This window comes from Strix uralensis, chromosome 1 (assembly GCF_047716275.1).
Source record: "Strix uralensis isolate ZFMK-TIS-50842 chromosome 1, bStrUra1, whole genome shotgun sequence".
In the NCBI taxonomy this organism is placed as follows: Eukaryota; Metazoa; Chordata; class Aves; order Strigiformes; family Strigidae; genus Strix; species Strix uralensis.
Window position 1 is genome coordinate 107,227,425 of NC_133972.1, and position 18,919 is coordinate 107,246,343.

At 39.2% G+C, this 18,919-nt stretch overlaps 1 protein-coding gene across 1 annotated transcript in view; it reads left to right on the forward strand.

The window, feature by feature from the left end:
• Window positions 1–18,919, forward strand: part of TMEFF1 (transmembrane protein with EGF like and two follistatin like domains 1) — a 125,792-nt gene that overhangs the window by 79,836 nt on the left and 27,037 nt on the right. Inside the window, exons 4-5 of the mRNA XM_074876298.1 lie at window positions 3,040–3,066; window positions 14,582–14,678. Of these exons, the coding sequence (XP_074732399.1) occupies window positions 3,040–3,066; window positions 14,582–14,678 (124 nt within the window). The remainder of the gene's footprint in view (window positions 1–3,039; window positions 3,067–14,581; window positions 14,679–18,919) is intronic.

Below are 18,919 nucleotides of genomic sequence, written 5' to 3' on the forward strand. Positions count from 1 at the left end.
CTTGCAGTACCTAAATTCTGCAAATACATCATTTTTTGGCTTTGTTTCCTGGAGAATGGTGTACAGTTTTACCTTCAATGTGATGAGGTGTTCTGTTCTGCCCACTGTTCTGCTGCTGACCTGTTTCTTACACAAATCTAAAAAAGGTGCAGTGATTTGGCATTTCTGTGCCTGCCTTTCTGTGAGCAGATTTGCTCTGGAGATGCCCACTGGATCACCTGCTCCATGTGAATCGAGTGGAAGGGTCTGCTTGCTTAAAATTGGTCAGTGAACTGTTTGCCCTCCTCTTTGTACTTATCAGTTTGGAGCTGTTGCCCTAAATGTGGAAGAGATGGCTTCCATTTTTATGCTAGTTTGAGTTAAAAGCCATCGCTCCTGAATGAGAGAGGCTGCAGTCTCTTTTGGGTTTGGAGCGTGTACCTTCTGCCTCTGCACCAAAGCAGACCGATGGTACAGAAATGGGTCCTGTTCAGAAAGAACCAAAAAAAGGGTTCTGACTGTAGCCTAGTGCTTACAGCATTCCAGTGCCGTGTCTGATCCAAGTGCTTCTTTATGTATTTTATCCAGAAACTCCTTCACAGATAAAAGCATCTCACAGCAGAAGCGTGTACATTTGTCTATAAGCATATTTTTATAAGTCTGTTTGGAAAAGGGTGGCTTAAGTAAAGAGAGAGTTCAGTCACTCTCTAATTACTGACCTGTGGCTGGGGGGGGATGCTATTTCTGTCCAGCTTCCTCACTGGTTTGAGCATCTTTCTTGACAGGTCTTGGTGCATGGAGCCCACTTTTGGAAATCCTGAATTGGTTAAGCACCTGAAAAGAGCAGGGCTGCTTGTCCAAGTAAGCTTGCAAAAAATGCTACTTTTTTAACCGGCAGCTGCTTGGGAAAATCTAGCCAAGGCTCAGAAAAAAGCAGGAACACCGGCTTAGTTTAGCATGGTTACCCTGGAGACAAGTCCTAGCACAGCTCCCAGGCTCAGAGGGGAGGCACAAGCTCCCAGTGAAAAGTTGAAAATGATGTGGTGTTATAGAGGATGACACTCTTTTTTATGATTTCTTGAGATCTGAAATCCCAGAGAAGTGGGAATGGATCCATCCCATTACTATGACGTCCTGCCAAGTGGAGACAGGACGTATATCAACCCGATGATCTATAGAAAGGGGTGGTCTGAGCATCAGCTCTATCATTTACATGTCTCTCTTGTTACAGCTCATACTGTCTGTGTGATGGTACCTCCCCTGACACATAGCACACACACCTCACAGTGTACCCGAAGCCCCTCATGCTGGAGCTGAGCGACGTTTCTCACCTCAGGGCTGAATGTACAGGGGAAAGCGGTCAGAGAGTGAGAGTTAGAAATAAAAACATGGAACAAGTCAAGTTGCTTTGAGACATTTTAGCCTTTGCTTTCTATATGAATTACATACTGAACTTGCTCATGTTTGTATGTCAGCCTTCTCTCCCCCAGACCAGCTTATGACACAATTTCACCACTACAAATAAGCCTATATACTTACCTCATAGAAGTAAATTATACTCCTCTGAATTTCTTAATGAAGCAATGCCACATCATAAGGCATATTTATCAGTAACTCAACAGTGACATTTTATATGGGATTGTCTGCTTTGTCAGTAAAGTGGGTCACTATCGAAGAAACAAGAGCCCTTCTGTTTTTGGATTCATTTCTGTAAGGTAATAAGCTCAGTCTATTAGACATGGAGTAGTGGTACAGGAGGAAAGAAAGGAAAATTCAGGCAGAGGAAAAAAAAACCTCACTATTCCTGATACTCCGTGTGACAGGAGATTATTTTTAATGTGTGAAGTGACCCAGTAACGTGGAATTTCACACTTTCATCCACGCACTAGAGGGAATTATTCTTAGAAATACAGCTGCTTAAAGAAAAGCGGGGGAGGGAACTGAGCAAACTGAGGGTTTGGGTTTTCCTCTGATGTGAACAATGAGCTCATATGTGGAACTAAGAACACCAGTCCTCTCTCTGTCTGGTCTCCTTCTTCTTTCAGATTTATGGAAATAAATTCAGCTGCCTTCTCCATTATCAAAGCAGGCATGAAAGGAGAGGTGTGGGACAAGCAGAGTGTGCACTCTGCTCCTCTCCTCATCTTCCAGAGAAGCTGAGCTAGCAGGGATGGGGAGCAATTCACTGACTGTAGTTGCCATCCCATCCTCTTCTCTCCACCTCCTTTGAGCAAGAAAAACTGAGGGAGGTCTGTGACTGAGAACATGTGTTTAAGGGCCTGTCTTTACTGCCGTGCTAGCTGAAGACGCTGTGCAGAGCGTTGCCCAGCGGGATGCACATCTCCATGCAAAATCCCTAGCCAGCTGTGTAATGCTCTGAAGTGGACTTATCTGGCCTGGGGTGGTGAGGAAACTCGAGTCCAGCTGGTGCTTGAACTGCTAAAGCAAAGGTGATGCAACCACAATCTGTCACTCAACAGATGCTAATCCAGTCAGTCTAATGTCAATGAAATAACTATGCTGTTAGAGCATCCTTATACGAAGTGATTGACTCAGTTGAGAGGACCTATTTTGTCATTAGATGGCTTAAGTCTACTTTGAGGACTAGTTGTTTTCTGGAGGTACTTCTGCAGTCTGGTGATTTATATATTACTCTTTCATGTACCACTCCCAGACCCAGAGGGTAAAAAAAATTCAAAAAAAAAAAAAAAAAATCCAAAAATCAGACTCTGTGCTCTTCATCTCTTTTAGGTTTAACAAATATGAATCTCAAACAGTTGAAAAAAGGTTAAAAAAGCAATTTAGTTTTCAAGTATTGAATGATGCTGTTCCTTGAGTAAAAGTACTTTGACAGGAAAAAGAGAGAGTAGGGCACAGTAAGCATGGACAAATTGTATTAAAGGATGCCAGACTTTATGTGGGATGTTTGTTTTTACACCTAGCTCATGAAATGTAACACCTGTGTAATGTTTTATAGTGACAAGTTCGTGAACAAACAGCTGCTCCTGGAGCAGTATTTTCATTTTCTTTCTTTTTTTTCTCCCTCTGTTTCTTTTTCAGATAATGGCTCTGGGTCAGGAGAAGGAGGTGAGTACCACACCCCAGTTATATTTGCTTTTGGTTTTTCTTTTTTACTATATGTGTGTCAGTTTTATGTACATGTTTGCTGTATACCACATGAATTAAGGAACAGTTATGACAACTTAAAAATAAGCTTTAACGTTGCAATGTTATCTGACCATCTCAGAAGAGTATTTGTACCGGAATAGATTGTAGCGTGCATTTGACCAATGTTACTCTTTCAGATTTGGCCTATATAATTTTTCATTTGTTGCCAGCAGTATAGCGTAATATTTAGATCCTTATTTCACCTGTATTTTGCTGCTGAAAATGTCTATTCACAATAAATCTCTTACCTTTTTTTTTTCCTTGCATTCATTTCCTTAGTGTCTACAGCATCTAGTTATTACTTTATCCTTGGTCAAACACGTTGCCTAAAATATATGATTGCATTATGAAATCTGTTTTTATCAAATATTTTACTTGTTTCTGTTCAAAGCTGTATATTCAAAGAGGGGATGCAGCACAGCTGGTACTAGTAGAAGTGTTCCTATCTTTGAACACATCTTAACCTTCATCCAAGGATTAAAAAAAAAAAAGATTTATCTTAATTCTGTCTTTGATATTACTAGCAAGAATAAATATAGAATGAAAAATGTGAGATACAGATATATATATAGACACAGAAAAGCCATTTTGCTTTTAGATTTTGCTTGTATTAAAAAACCATTGCTGTTCATACTGATGGGACTGAGGTTTGAAATATCAGAAATCTTGTATAGCTACATGAAAATGTGCTTTTGTGGAAAATGATCAATGGCATCACTGTGTAGCTAAACATAACAGTTAACTTTCCAAAAATCAGGAGCTATCTCCCTCTTTTTTCCTATATCAAGGCAAGGTTTAGACTAGATATTAGGAAGTATTTCTTTACAGAACGGGTTGTTAGGCATTGGAATGGGCTGCCCAGGGAGGTGGTGGAGTCCCCATCCCTGGAGGTGTTTAAGAGTAGGGTTGACATAGCGCTGAGGGATATGGTGTAGTTGGAAACTGTCAGTGCTAGGTTAATGGTTGGACTGGATGATCTTCAAGGTCCTTTCCAACCTAGATGATTCTGTGATTCTGTCATTCTGTGATTTCCCTCCCCTTTAATAAGATGCTATCAGTAAATTCCTGGGCTGCTGCTAGCACACGGCCATTCTCATCTTTGTTTCCTTTTGGAGCAGTGTCTGAAGGAACAATTTTCTGCTCAAATACTGCCTCTTCTTGCCTTCACTGGTGACTTTTTTCTGAAGCTTTTCTTTCTGAGATTGCATCACATTCTTTCCCCAGCTCTGTTTGCTTCTCCTTTCCCCTTCGTTACCCATCCTGTTATTCCACTACAGCTGTTCCCGGCAAGCCCAAGCATTGCTTGCCTTGGTACTTCTGTGCAATTCTTGCAGGAGACAGATGACAGTAATTTAGTCCATGTCTGACTTTTATTTTTGGAACAGTTTTAGAAATGTTTGAATGCTGTTGGGATTTTTTTTTTTCAGTACTTCCCAATTGGATACAAATATCCCCATTAAAGTCCCTTGTAAATGTTACTGTGTTGGTCTGGAAGGGATTGAGAGCTGACTGACAGATGTGGGGATTCTTTGGGTAATTTTATGAACAGTTTAGAGAAAAGTAGGCTGGAATATGCTGTGTTTTGTTGGTTAGGCTGCTCACTGAAGAGGTGAAAGGTCCATGTTCAAATATATTCATTGCTTGATTTGGAGCAGGAGACTGAACCCAGGTCCACCATCTCTTGGTAAGAGAGGTCCAAAATGGGTTTGTCTTTGTCATTGCTGTTGTTTTCTCACTTGAAATATTCATTGAGTCTGCGACAAAGGGAGTGGGAGGAAGGATGCATGCTATAGAAGGGCTTTGTTAGTTGGGATTTAGCGTGCCAATGAATTTTAATTATTTATGCAAAATATAATGGCATCGGTTGAGGAGATTTGGTGGTCCCTCCACACTACCTTGTAGCAGTAGTTAGTGCATTGTCTTGGGAGGTGGAATACATAGGTTTGGTTCACAGTTCACTTCAGGCAGAAAGAATTGAGTCTTGGTGCCTTGGCCCCAGGTGAATGTCTGCACTGTCTGTGTATTGAATAAAGAAGGGATAACGTACTCACTACCTCTTCCAGCAGCTTTGTGATGTTAGCCCTTCATTTGTTTAGCTTTCTTCTGAGTGCCTTTGGGCCAGCTGAAGTGTTCCTGCTTCTGTTCCATATGAAAACAGTTGGATTCAGTTCTTAATTTTAGATAGAAAAAAAATTTTAACTAGAAATTGAAAATCCTGCTTGGTACTTTTTCTTTTTTTGGATAAATCTAGGCTTTTTGTGACACATTAAATTAGTACTGTCCTCATCCACCTTCCTCACTAAACTGGGAGTTGGGTAATACTTCTTCAGAACAGTTGGCTAGTCTTCAGCATGTTGAGTCATTTTCTGTGTCCAGAACCAATCCTTCAAAGGATGGAATCCACTGTTGCTTTGGTTATTGAACTCTGGTCTGGCCAAAAACTCAAGGGTATTTTTGTACTTACAATATGTTTGTATCTGGAATAGTTTTTGTTCCATTATTCAAGTAACTGTAAAAGTGTTACAAGGAGATATTAAAAACATTGAAGACTTATTACAAGTTAAGGGAATTTAGAATTAAAACCAAATTTCTAAAAGAATGCTGAACCTATTGAGGATGGAGATGCATTGTTTGGGATCCAGACAAGAAAGGGCAGAAACCTGGGCAGAGGGTGACCTGCAAAGTAGAGGTGCTCCCTGGTGCACACCACAGTCCTGCCTTCCTGGTTATTCTGGCTATGGGACTAACTGGAGCACAGTTCCTTCCTGGCCCAGTCTTCCCCATTTTCTTTTGGAGGAAGCCAGGATATGCTGAGATATAATAATCACCCAGGCCTGATAGTTTAATATCATACTCTTGGCTCAGGGTACACAAATGGGAACCAAATTGCATGGGGAGCTTCTGTGCCCTGTGGGTTAGGTACAGCTACTACTTGTAAGTACAAGGAAGCAGCAATGGAATTGGAAAAATGCAAGGATAAGTGAGAGAGAGCCAGCAAGGGAGCAAACGTGCTAGCTTAGAGATTTGTGTTTTCTTCCTAGGATTTACATTTCCAGATGTTAATCACAGAATCAGTGTTTGCTATGTTTCTTAAACACACAATTAGTGTGATTGTGTATGCACCAGTGATGCTTGCACACACAAAATGGATGAGTGCAGCTGCTTGTATATGTTCAGGAAGCATTGCGATTGCTGTGCAGGAGACGTACTGTTTGCTGGTAGATTTTTAACTGTTAAGTACTGGGAAAGCATCTGAGCTGTGCTCTTCAGTTACTATATCTCCTTTCTGCCTGTGACAGTCTCCACTGGTGAAATTAGCTGCTTGCCTCACATGCGGCTGAGATTTGTGCTAGTGGTTCACACTGTTCTTTTTCATTTTCCAGACTCAGAACAATCTCATTAATGATTCTGAAACTTCACTTGATGCAGATTTTCCCTCCTACTCCCAACCTGTAGGATGTTAAATGCATTCATTTTTATGTAAAAAAAAAAAAAAAGATTTAGAACCGATTAAAAAAAACGTACAAAAGCCGTCGATGTGTTGCCTTAGAAGTTGTCATGTGCCACAAAAACGCTAAAAACCATGGAATTACTGATCCAGGTTCTCTCCCAGATCATGTTTACTGTTACAAAGATACTAAATTTTAGGAAAAGAAATAAGAGTGGGAGAATCTTTTCCGTATGCCTGAATGAGATGAAGAAGTGTAATTTTTAAGGGTGACACAATCGTCTAGTTGCCCTCTGACATTCTGGATAAGCAATTTCCATTTTTTATGCTCTGATAACACAGTATTAATAAAGACTTGTAATAAAATTACTCATTTTGCTCATTTCAGAAGTATGAACCTTCAATTAGCATAATAAAAATTACACTTATGAAACGAAGCTGTTGATCACATGTGGCAATTGGTATCCTGAAGCCACTTCTGAGAAGAGTATGGATTGTTAATTCAGAAATTAGAAAAATTTCAAAAACCTCATTACTCTACCATTATGTTTCACCCCCACAGAAAGCAATGTCAGAGAGTGGGGACTCAGACCTAAAAAGTTGCTTATTTGAGGTAACAGCTGAAGATGGTGGGATCCTCTAGATTTGCACTTAAGACATAGGCTTCTTTCTGTAATCTCAGATGAATCATTCTGCAGTTTCCCTGTTCTGAAGAATAGAGCTGTAAAACTGGCTCCTGATCCGCTTTGTTTAAACAGTGATTGGTTAGAGTTTGAGGCAGAACTGGTGAAAGAGAAGTTACAGGCTCAGATTCGTGTTCATCTCTGCCAGTTGTAAATTGCAACACTATTTGACCTGCTGGATGTACTTCCACAACTGCTAGATTAGGGCACGAAAAATGATCTTCAGGCTGTCACATGTACATAAAGGAGGTAGATTGCTAGCTTGCATGAACCAGTTTGGTTTTTTCTAACAAGAATTTAAAATTTTTATTTCTGATCGAACCTGCAATGTTGTCCTTGTAAAAAGAACTGTGCTGACCCAATAAAGTAGCCTCAGAAAGCTTAACTTTGGTAGGTTTGTATGAATGTGACTAAGGATGAGCTTTTACAATTTTTTCTTCAAGGTGCTTTCTATGTGAAAAGTTTACAACTTGATACTAGCCAAGAAGGTTGTGGTGGTTTAGTCCCTGACGGGGTCTGAGACCACGCGGCCGCTGCCCCTCCCCCACAAAGGGAGTGAAATACAAAGCCCCGGGGCTGAGATAAGGAAAGGTTTAATGCAACAGTGCAACAGCGACACAACAAACAACAACAATAACAATAACAGTAATAACAATGAACAGAGCAAGATATGTACCGATACAGCAGTGAGAGCAGAGAGCTCGCACACCACACGCGCTCACTGATTCTCCCACGCTCCCACGCTTGGGCGCCAGGAGGTGACATCAGCATGGTATTGAATAACCCGGCTAGAGCTTCCCCCCACTGCTGGGGAAACTTAACCCTATCCTAGCTAAATCAGGACAAAGGTCTAAAAAGAAGCAGTCATAGTGACCTTCTTTCCCTCTCACTCTAAAAAGAGCTGGCGCTCAGGACTCCTAGTGAAATCCTGTCATTTAGCTGAAGTAGCCTCCATGTTCAAAAGACCTCAGTCTTGTGTTAAAGCCATTGTCCTTGTCAATATTCTAAAAAAGATCCTAGCACAACATTGCCCAACTAGTAGTGAGACAACTAAAAGGGCATTGGTCTAAATTCCACTCAGATTTACAATTACATCCTACATTAATAGAAGAAATTTTGGCCCACTGCAGATGGGAACACTGATTCTTAAAGGAAAGCTTTTAGAAGGTGAAGCTGGTTCCTTTTTTTTGGTCAAAGGTATTGGTGATGAAGATAATTTGCTTTCATCTGGCAGTAGTCCTTTGTAAGGCTTTTTTTGGTAGTACATTCCATCTGGCATCCAGATATAGTGCAATAACTTTTGAAGGAGAACCTTATTTCTTCTGAGTTCCCAGGTACTGTCTGTGGTAAATGAGCACTTCTGAGCCATTCTTCCCATGTGCCTCCAAGGTCTTTTTTCCTCTCGCTCCAGATAATCCTTATTTTCTCTATTTGATACTGCCAGCAAATGGCAGCTGTGATATAGTTAGGCCTTTGCAAGGATGTGTTGAAAACCATCAGCCTGTGTTACGTACACCATCAAAGAGTTAACAAATGGTAATGACTTTTCAAGCCAGCTTCTCAGAGACAAATCAGTGTCCTAGGAGAGGCGGGTTCTGTGCTCTAGTAATCAACCAACAAGGGTAAGATTTCTAACTGTCCTACTATGCCCATAACATTAATTTTTTATTCATTTTGTTCAGCATTTATATGTGTACCTAAGCAAAATGTACTTTTGATATTAAAAAAGATGTAATGGTAGTTAGACAGATGGCACCCAATCCTTTCAGGCTTTTAAGCTAAGGAAATAACATGCTTGCAATACATATAGCTAAGTTAATTATTATTAAGATAATTTGTTTTGATTTTCTAATCCCTCTGAAATTTGATAGCTAAAGTATCTTGTGCTGAACGTCTAGCAGATTGCATTTAGTAATTAATAAATTGATATACAGTATGTGCTTTTTAGCAGGCTGCCATCTGTTCCTTCCCCTCACTGGGGACAACACTTATCCAGTAATTGTCACACAGTCAGGGTGGTATAAACAGACACTGTTTAGAACCTCGAATATTTTTTTTAAAAATTTGTAATAATGCTACTGATTTGTTTTCATGTATTTTAATATGACTGCAGAAACTTGATGGTGATTAACACCCTGGATAGGAGGTAACATCCTGTCTTTCAGCATATTTCTATAACGGTGTGTGTCTTAGAAAGATTTAAGTGCCGATTCCACCACATGGCTTGTCACTGAGTATCACTTTAGCTTCAAATAGCCCTATTTATTTCTGTTGAGATCCTACTCCCTGTAGGTAAAATTAACACTGAACTAAAACTTGCAAGAATTGCTGTGTTTTCACCAAAGGTTCAGCAAGGCTGTAAAATACCTAACAAACACATATCAAGGGTAGTGGTAGGGAGTCTTACAGTGCATGTCCTCAAGTCGTTTGCTTAAAAGTGCACATGCTATCATTATCCTAACCACTGGGCAAACATATCACCATGGCTGGGCTGTGATTAGAGTATCCAACTTGGAAGTCCCCTCGTCCAGACACCTCAGTCAGAAATAGACCAGGCATCCCTATGTTAAACCTGTAAGGCCCCGTCTTGCAAAATCAAACTTCAAAGGGTGGTGTCTTTACTGGAGCATTAGTCTATACTGCACAGGGAAAGTGTCTTTCAGCCAGGTATAGATCCAAGCCAGGCTTTGCTTCTAAGTTGAATAAGAGAACAGGACCTTCCACACTGGTAAATACTGCTTTTGCATATGACCCAGCAGCATGGTCAAGATAATTCAAGACGCCACTTGCCAAGAATTTGGGAGAGCTAAGAGTAGTTGTTGCACTTGCTTTAAATATGTACTTACAGGCAAAAGGGCAAGTTTGCATCTTTCTTTTAAATTATGGGGACAATCTCCATTTTTACTGTGTGTCTTTAAAGTTGCCCTAAAAATTAGTGGAAGAGAGGGTAAGTCACTAAACTGTTCCATGAACTGCAGCCCATAATGTGTGATGCTGTGGACTGGTATTTTGAGAGGGATTTCCAGTGCTAGCTGTAACTGAGGGAATCACAGTCTGATCACAGGGGGGTTCTTCTGTACTTTAAGGTGCAGAAGGGGAATTGCTGTGGCCGCTCCTATTATTCCAAAATCTTTTTGAGATTAATTGCTCCCATGAGATACAGCAAAAATCACTGTACTCACAAAACAGATAGGAACTGGTTTTCAGAGGGGCTTTCCCAGACAAGGGAATCTTTATTCCATCTGTACATGGCTACTGAGGAGTTGCAGCTCTCCACAAGCTCCCCCCGCTTTACTGTGAACAGTGATAAATACATATATACAGCAGAGCTCCCTTTCCAGGCCATGCCTTGGGGCAGACCAGACTTCACCTTGACACAGACTGATGCTTTTGCTTCAAGCCTGATTGAAAGCTCTCAGCAGAAACCCAGCCATATTACCATTGTAGGAACACACAAATGAGTTGCTGAGGGAAGCAATTTACTGCTGGCCTCTAGAGCTACTGTCCATTTGCGGGCTCCTACCCTGCAGCTCCTAAGATATAGCTGGCCATCTTCTGTAGAGGAATAATAACTTGAGGAGAAGTGTTAGGGAGCACTGCAGCTCAGAGAGACAACTGGGAGTCACAGATCCCATCCTTGTGCCTCATTTATTTTGAAGGACAGAGCATTAATGAGGTGCTGCCCTGAAACATGAAAGGAAGCTGAAAAGAGAGGGAAAATGAGGTTTCACTCAACATGGAATTAAGATGTCAAAGAACAGAATTAATCAAGATACCAACGAAAGTGAGGAGAAGAAATTCAGTAATCATCTATACATCAACATTAAAAGCCTGCATAATAAACAAGAGGAGCTTGAATTGCTCATTTTGGAGCATATTTTGACCTAATTGATATTGCTAAAACCTGCTGGGAAGATCTGATTGATTGGAATATTAAAATTAATGGCTATAACCTATTTAGGAACAATCAAATGTGCAGGAGAAAGGAGAAGGGAGGGGCAATCTGTCAAGGGATGCATTGCCTATTTGGAGACATTTGCACCAGAGAAACTTATGCTCTCAAATATTAATGGGTTAACTTATTTTAACAGCACACAAGTGGGGTTCTGAAAATGTCTGCTACCAATTTAGGCGAAAAACAGTGTTCATCTATTCTGTATTGGTGGGAAAAGCTCTATTTTCTTGAAGAACTTCAGTCTAAATTATATGCAGTGTCTCATGCTTCTAGTACTAAAACATCATGCAGCTAGTAATGAAAGAAGCTTCTAAAAATTATAGATGACTATTGCCTAACTTGGAAATGTTGCATCAGTACACATTCATCTGTATGACACCTCATCCTGACAGGTGTAAATTATTGGTACCTGAGGTGCAGGTGTTCTTGACTTGCACATATTTATTATATGCCAAAAAAGTACAGTACAGTTAAATAATTCTGTATGCATAAGGTCCAGCAAGTTCTGATCAAGAAAAAAAGGCAACTTTTTCTAAAACAAACCTAATTTTAAAAGGTAGAGGAAGCAATTTTAGGGAGGGAGGAAAGGAGAGAGAGAGATGTTTACACTGAATATCATATAGAAACAATGAACAAGTAGTTGTGGACTACTGTTTATGAAAATAAAAATGTGTAGGGGCATTCACAGGGGGCAGAAGTAAAGCTCATGAGGAAGGGTGTGCATGGGCACGTGTGTGTGTATGTGTTGCTTCTTTTACTCCATTAAAAAATGGAAATACTAATACTACAGTGAAATTGCTCTGTAAAGCATTCTGGTTGTATCTGTACTCAAGTCAGACAGTATATATAGGATATGATGAAATATTTTCCATGCTAGCAGAAGGATATTAAGCACCAAATGTTGAGGACAGGTGTTTTGTAACAGCAGGTCTGTCTGGTTTGCACCTGAAAGCTTTAAAAATGGGTGGTAATGAATTCTCTGGGCTATTACTTTTTTTTATCTCTTCTTCAGTAGAACAATGAGAAATAATGTACAAATATTTTGAGAAAAGATAAATGTGATGATCTGGGGGGCTACAACCTCCTATTCTGGCATCCATCAGAAGCAAAGCAGTGGAATAGAAGATGGAAGAATCGACTGAGGACAGAATTAAGGGAGGGGAAAATATTTATGCCAGTCATCATGGGTTCATGGAAAACCTTTACTGAGAAATCTACCTTTTTTTAAACTTACTTTTCCAACAAAGACGTTGGTACAACAGAATATTTTGTGTAAGCGTACCACCTCAAAACCATAACCTTTCTCAGTCAAAAGCAATCTCTCATACAAGTGTAAGTAACCAGAGGGCACAACATCCACACAGTGCACATCTAATGTGCAAAAATATTGCCAATCAATGGACCATTAAATGTTAAGGAATTGTTATAAAATGAGTGTGTTTCTAGGGACTGTTCTTAGCCTCATGACCCCTTCCACTGGTGACCTGGGAGCAAATCAGTCAGTACTGATTTGGTCTGGATGACAGGGGACAGGTCACTGAGCTAACAGTATGCACAAGCAGGCGGGATTTTAATGTCTGAGGACAGAGTTATATGTAGTGAGTCCAGGATCTAGGCAATTTTTCCTTCATGTCAGCCTCTCTCCTACAGACTGATGACCCTGAAAAGGACTCATTGGGGAATAAGGTGGATAATAAAGTGAGTGTGAATAATAATGGTCAGTGCAGAAAAATGGTCAAAAATTAATATGATTGTTGGACGTTCTGACTGAAGAGTATCCTAGATGGTATTCGCCTTTGATGACATCTCATCTGGAGCAGTGTGTCCAGCTCTTGTACCTGTAACTCTGGAGAGTGTTAACATGCTGGGAAGGACGTCAAGGGTCATAAGAACAGCAAAAGAAGTGGAAATACCATGAATGAAAGCCATGAGCAGTGCCATTTGTTTAACTTATTCAAACTGTAGGGGATCATTTATTGGCATGGAAAGGTGAAATCTGACACTAAAGGACACTTTAGGATGCCAAACACAGGCATAGGAATGGGGTACTAGAAAGAAGGAAAAATCAAATAAGATGTACATTTGTAAAGATAAAAGCAAATGACCTCTACTGCAATTTAATAAGAGTGGTGATAGAATTTCTGCAGTGGGAACTTTGTAATAAAGTTTGATATGTATTAATCTTTGAAAAATGCACAGCATGCTTTAGACAGAAGTTAATTTGAGAGGCTCACCTCCACTATTCTTCACGTAAGCACAGCCCCACAAGTAGGAGGGAGAGATTCCCTTCAGCCAAGATCCAGGAAAATTAGGAAGGACTGTTGTGGATTTCTTTTTTCTATTTACATTTAAAGAATGTAAATGCAGCTGTTTAATTAGTGATGTTTGATTTGCTGTTGCTACAGCACATAAAGCTGCTATGAAGAAAGGAATCACTTTGATCTCTGTCCATCCAACAGCCTTGTGTATTCGACCACACACCACCATGATACTGCAATACATTAAATCGTTCTTGACTCCCTCTGCAGATTTCTGTGGTTCTTTTCCTGCTTTTCAAATATCTAGCTCTCCTTTTTCACTTTGTTAAAATCAAAAATAGGAGTGACTAATGATAGTGAAACAGTAAGAGTATAATTTATATTTCTTTTACTTGGTGAAGAGTTATGATGTCCATGTCAACAGCAATATTGGTGCAGATGTTTTTAGGATAAGAATATTTGAGATTTTAATTTTACTTTTTAGGGTACATAGCATTTCTACCAGTTTCTCATTAAGATTACTTTTTTTTTTAGTCTTGTACAACTAAACAGCATAAGCTGGAAAATATACCACAGCATGTATGAGATATGAGCACAGTCTAATCCCATTGTCAGGAATCAAAAAGGGGAAAAAATGCAAGCAGAAACCTTGCATAAGGATATCGGTAATTAAAGACTGTCAAAGAAAATAACATTCAAATCCCCACTACCTAATATTCAGGGACATTAAAAGGCACAGGATTTATACATTATCAGTGCCAATTAAGAGTAAATGTGCCTGGGACACATGTCAATGTCGGTTGTGTGTCTTGGTGGGGTGAGAATAAATACAAATCACTGAAATAAGAATAAAGGAAGAGTCAACCAATGAAGCATTAGTGTTTTCAGAGATGCTTTCTTGTCACTGGTACAGTTTTACCAACCTCCAATTGCCTGATTTTGAAAAAGGGAGCACTAGTAAGGTTAATAGCTTCAGTGTATGATAACTTCATGTTGACAATAATCCTGAAGGCAAATGGATTTAGGTAAGCAAAATCAGAGCTTAATATGAGAGTGATGCTTTCTGTTAACAGTACCTTATTTTTTTTAGAGTATGAAGGATCTGGGACAGAAGTTCAGAGAAAACACTCAAAATGTGGAGTTTGCAAATATAGGGCTGAGTGTGATGAAGATGCAGAAAATGTTGGGTAAGTAGTAAGTTTTTCTTAACCATATCACTGAAAAAAAGGGGAAAAAATGTTTTTTTTTTTAAAAAAAAAAGTACATGATCATCTGCTTGACTATGTTTGTTCTTACTAATTGAAGCTTTAATGCTGTCCAATAATAATATGTTTGATATGTGTCTGTAAAGAACAAACCATCTGCAGTTGCAAGGTAAAGGGAGAAAACAACAAAGAGGTATATTGGAGAATCTTTATCAAATATTTTTCAAACAAAGGACCTTGATTTGTTTTATCCTGGCAACAAAAAAAAACCCAAACCAAACAGGAATGCAAAATAAATACAATTCATCCCTGAGATTTTTTTTCTCTGTGTTCTGCTTGTTCATAAACAATTACAGGCAGTTTCCATCAGTGCAAAGCTTGGACCTAAACATATTAAGCTTGAACTAGTGACACGAGTCAGTCGCTTCTTCAAAACTCACTGTGCCACTTGATCTCTCAGATGCACCCAGGGGAAAGCTGATGAAAAATATCAGTGATTTGTGAGAACTCAAAATGAATGATGAAGAAACAAGAAGATTTTAAAGACAATCCATAATGCAGAGCACATGCACCAAATTTCCCTACTCAAGGTGCTTGATGGTTAGAGTATACCCTGGCTGTCCAGGCTTCATGTCAGAAGGGGCAGAGACATCATGGAGGAAAGAGCTCCCGTGAGGCATTAAGGTTTTTTGGGAGGTAAAAGAAGTCCCATCTACTTGATGGGACTTTGTTTTCCTACAACTGTTGTCCTGGCAATGGCCACCAGTATGGAAGAAGCTTAATTAGGGTCTGGGCTGATGGCAGGTACTGGGGTTGCAGCTGCAGAGGCAGCATGTGAAGGTGTTCAAGAGATATGCAAATGGTACGGTTTTATGTACATGGAGGGAACAGCATCTCAGAATAACAGTGCCTGAACATCGCTAATCAGGGGAAGAGCATCACTAATTGGGGGAAGCATCGCTCTCGCTTCTCCTGTCTTCCAGCTGGAATCCATTTCATGTTCAAATATGTCTTAATTGCACAAGATTTTATTATGGGATATCAGTATGAAGACATCTCAGGCAGTAAAGCAGCTTAGCACTAATATTCAAGATGTGTATTCAAGATTAAATCATAGCATACAAGGGAAACCAAAATGGTAATAGTACTCATGAATATTAGCATGATACTTCACATTTCATAAAATATCATAGCACCAAAGTAGACTTGCTCTTTTCTGGAGAGACAAATGAGCTGTAGCTGTTTTTTATAATACTAATAATTTTCTGTAATATTGCCTTGGTCTGTTTCATTTATGACTGGCAAGATGGGTATAGATTTGTTTGTTATATGCACTGAGATGTGCTCTTGGCTTTGGAAAATAAATCCTGAAGCATTCAACTTCAGTAAAAGCTTGCCTATTTATTATATACTTGTAAATTGGCGTTCCTGCAGCTATGTAGTATCTATAAGAAAGTTAGGATAAAGTTGAGGAGAGTGGAAGATTTATTCTCTAAGTCCTACTCATAAAATGGAGCCCTGGTCCCTTTTCTTGACAACAGGAGGAAGGCGTTCTTTTGCCTCAAGTTTTCTTTAATTAGTCCTCATTAAAAAAAAATGTGGAAACAAAATTTTTATCTAGAAAATACTCAAAGGTTAGAAAATATTCACATGAGAGTTTGTCACAATCTGTCAGATAATTTTTTCGATTTTGTCAGTATTCCAACCTAAATAATTTACTTTTTTTTTTTTCCCCAGTACTTTTGACCATTATAGTAGGCTTTAGTGATATTCACTCTGTTTAGACTTGGATTAAAATTGGGCTCTCTTAACATAGATTGTCTTCACAAGGTTAATTTTGACAAGTGACATAGAAAGTCACAGACTTGTTTAAGTAGAAGTTAGGAGTTGGCTTCTTTTTTTCCTAGAATGAAAACAGTTCTTTTCCTGGCAGAAACAAGATGAGATTTAAATCTGTTTGGGAAATTCTAGTAGAGCACCCCTTAAGAATCCTTTTTACATGTTATTTTTACTCCCTTTCCCGTTGCGTTTCAACATGTTTTTTAACTTCATAAAATTATATCATGATATATGAAATTATTGGCAGCATAAGTACCTTTCATCAGACTTGTGTAAACACTGCTAGGTTTATATTGTTATTTAATTAATTTTTGCACCATATTATAGCCACTATCACCCCCAGTTCTAGCAAATCACATAAACACCCTAATTTCATAAAAATATTCTGTCTTGATTTTCCTTTTTAAGGCATGAGAAGGGCCACTGTAACTTTTTTGGATAGTGGGGTGATGTCTACTGAACCACAAACAAAAAATACATTTAGTTCCATTCAAGTAGACTTCTTAGGCCGGGAAAAGCCCTTGCTTGCACTTTGTGATGTTAAAACAATAAAGCGATCCACATGATTACAGAAGGCATTTTAAGAAGATTTTGCTTCATGATAGTAACTGAATGAGTTAGTTGAACTGTCTCCTAATGTTCAGTAGATAATCTCAAGCCATATTCATGAGATGCTAATACTTACAGTAAATATACAATTATGCATTTTTTCATCCTCTTTTCCAAGCCGTGCAATCTGAGACCTTACCAACATCAGCTCCTTCTGCTCCAAGTGCTCTTGACAAGCAAAACGGTATCTGTACTCCTGTTTTATGAATAGAAAAACTAAATTACAGATAAAATGATTAGTGAATTGGTGGGAGACATCCATGCTACAAAGTGTTGAGTGATTTGAGGTAAATGAGCTGTCATTAAATGAGAAATCTCAGGACCTGCCAGCAGGCCAGCCACAACAGCCTGGAGTGCAAAACAGGCAGATTTTCTCCCCGATAATGAAAAGATCCTGCTAAAGACGGTTTTATTTCATATGGACTGCAGTTTGTCTTTTGGGCCTGGAAAGTTATGGGAGTCCTATGCAAAAAATTGTAACACCTGATAGTTTCAGTGAAAACCGTAGGATGATTCTTGCAACAAAGAAGTAGGAGCAAGACCACTTGGCATTTCCTCATTTTTGGGGTTGGATTATTGCTGATGTCTAAGCAAGTCCTTTCACAGGGGCAATGGGCACTTGTTGGAGCATGGGAAATTGTGATCTGACATAATGTAAAATGTTTCTGCCATGAGGGTGGTTGGACACTGAAACAAGGTGTCTGGTGCAGCAGTGGCATTTCCATCCATGGAGATGGTCTGAACTTGATCAGACACAGCTGTGGGCCAGCTTTGAGCAGGGACTTGGACTAGATGACCCCTACACATCCCTTCAAGCCTAAATTATTCTGTGACTCTGTGTAGGTACCAAATCTTGGTGGTTTTTAAAAGCAAATTTAAACAGGTTCAGTTGTACACAGCTGAGATGCACTCCATATTACAAGTTAGTGATGTTAATTTTTTGTTGCTCTTAAATTGTAATTTCCCCTTTGAAAAAGTTAGGAATTTTTAGTTTTCATGCTTGGCATTAAAGCATTATGGCTGTCTCTGATCAGAGTTGCTACATATGCTTTTATTACACAAGATCACACATAGTCTGAAGAAATCAGGCTTTGCACACAGTTTTAGATTCATATCTTCATTTCGTTTGATTTCTCAGAAACATTATCTATCTAAACCAGAAGTGGTTACAATGCCCAGTAAATTGAATGCAAAAATATAAACAACTTTATAATTTCTACTGCCTCTGCAAAAATTTTCAATGTTGATTTCAAGTGGACTGATTGTGACAAAGAAATAAAGTCTGAGGAGACAGTTGTCATAAACGGCATGCCATACTTAAAAAATTCATGTTTGACTCTATGCAAATCAGTACATTATTTCTTTATATAAATGCAAAATGGAATCAGGTTGAGGAAACATCACAGAAATATATTTCTCCTTTTTTTTTTCTTTTCTCATACCACTTATAAGTATTTTAAAGAGTTGTTAGTTTATGAGCAGGCTTTACAAGAGCACAGAAAATCACTGGTGAATCTACTAGTCTTAAGTTGCATAAACATGTACTATGTCATAGTGTCCATACAGTGGTTTTCTGTTGGTCTGTGGTAACAGGATGCAGACAACAGGTTTCACATGGATTGGCCGTGATTTTTTTTCCCCTTTAGTAACAAAACTGAAACATAGGTTGTATATGTCATGGGAAAAGCTGCTGCCTGAAACCAGATTGGTCAGTACCTCCCTTTCTACCCTGCCCATCAAAATGTCTCTCTGGCCAGAACCTTCCTCCGCTGTGT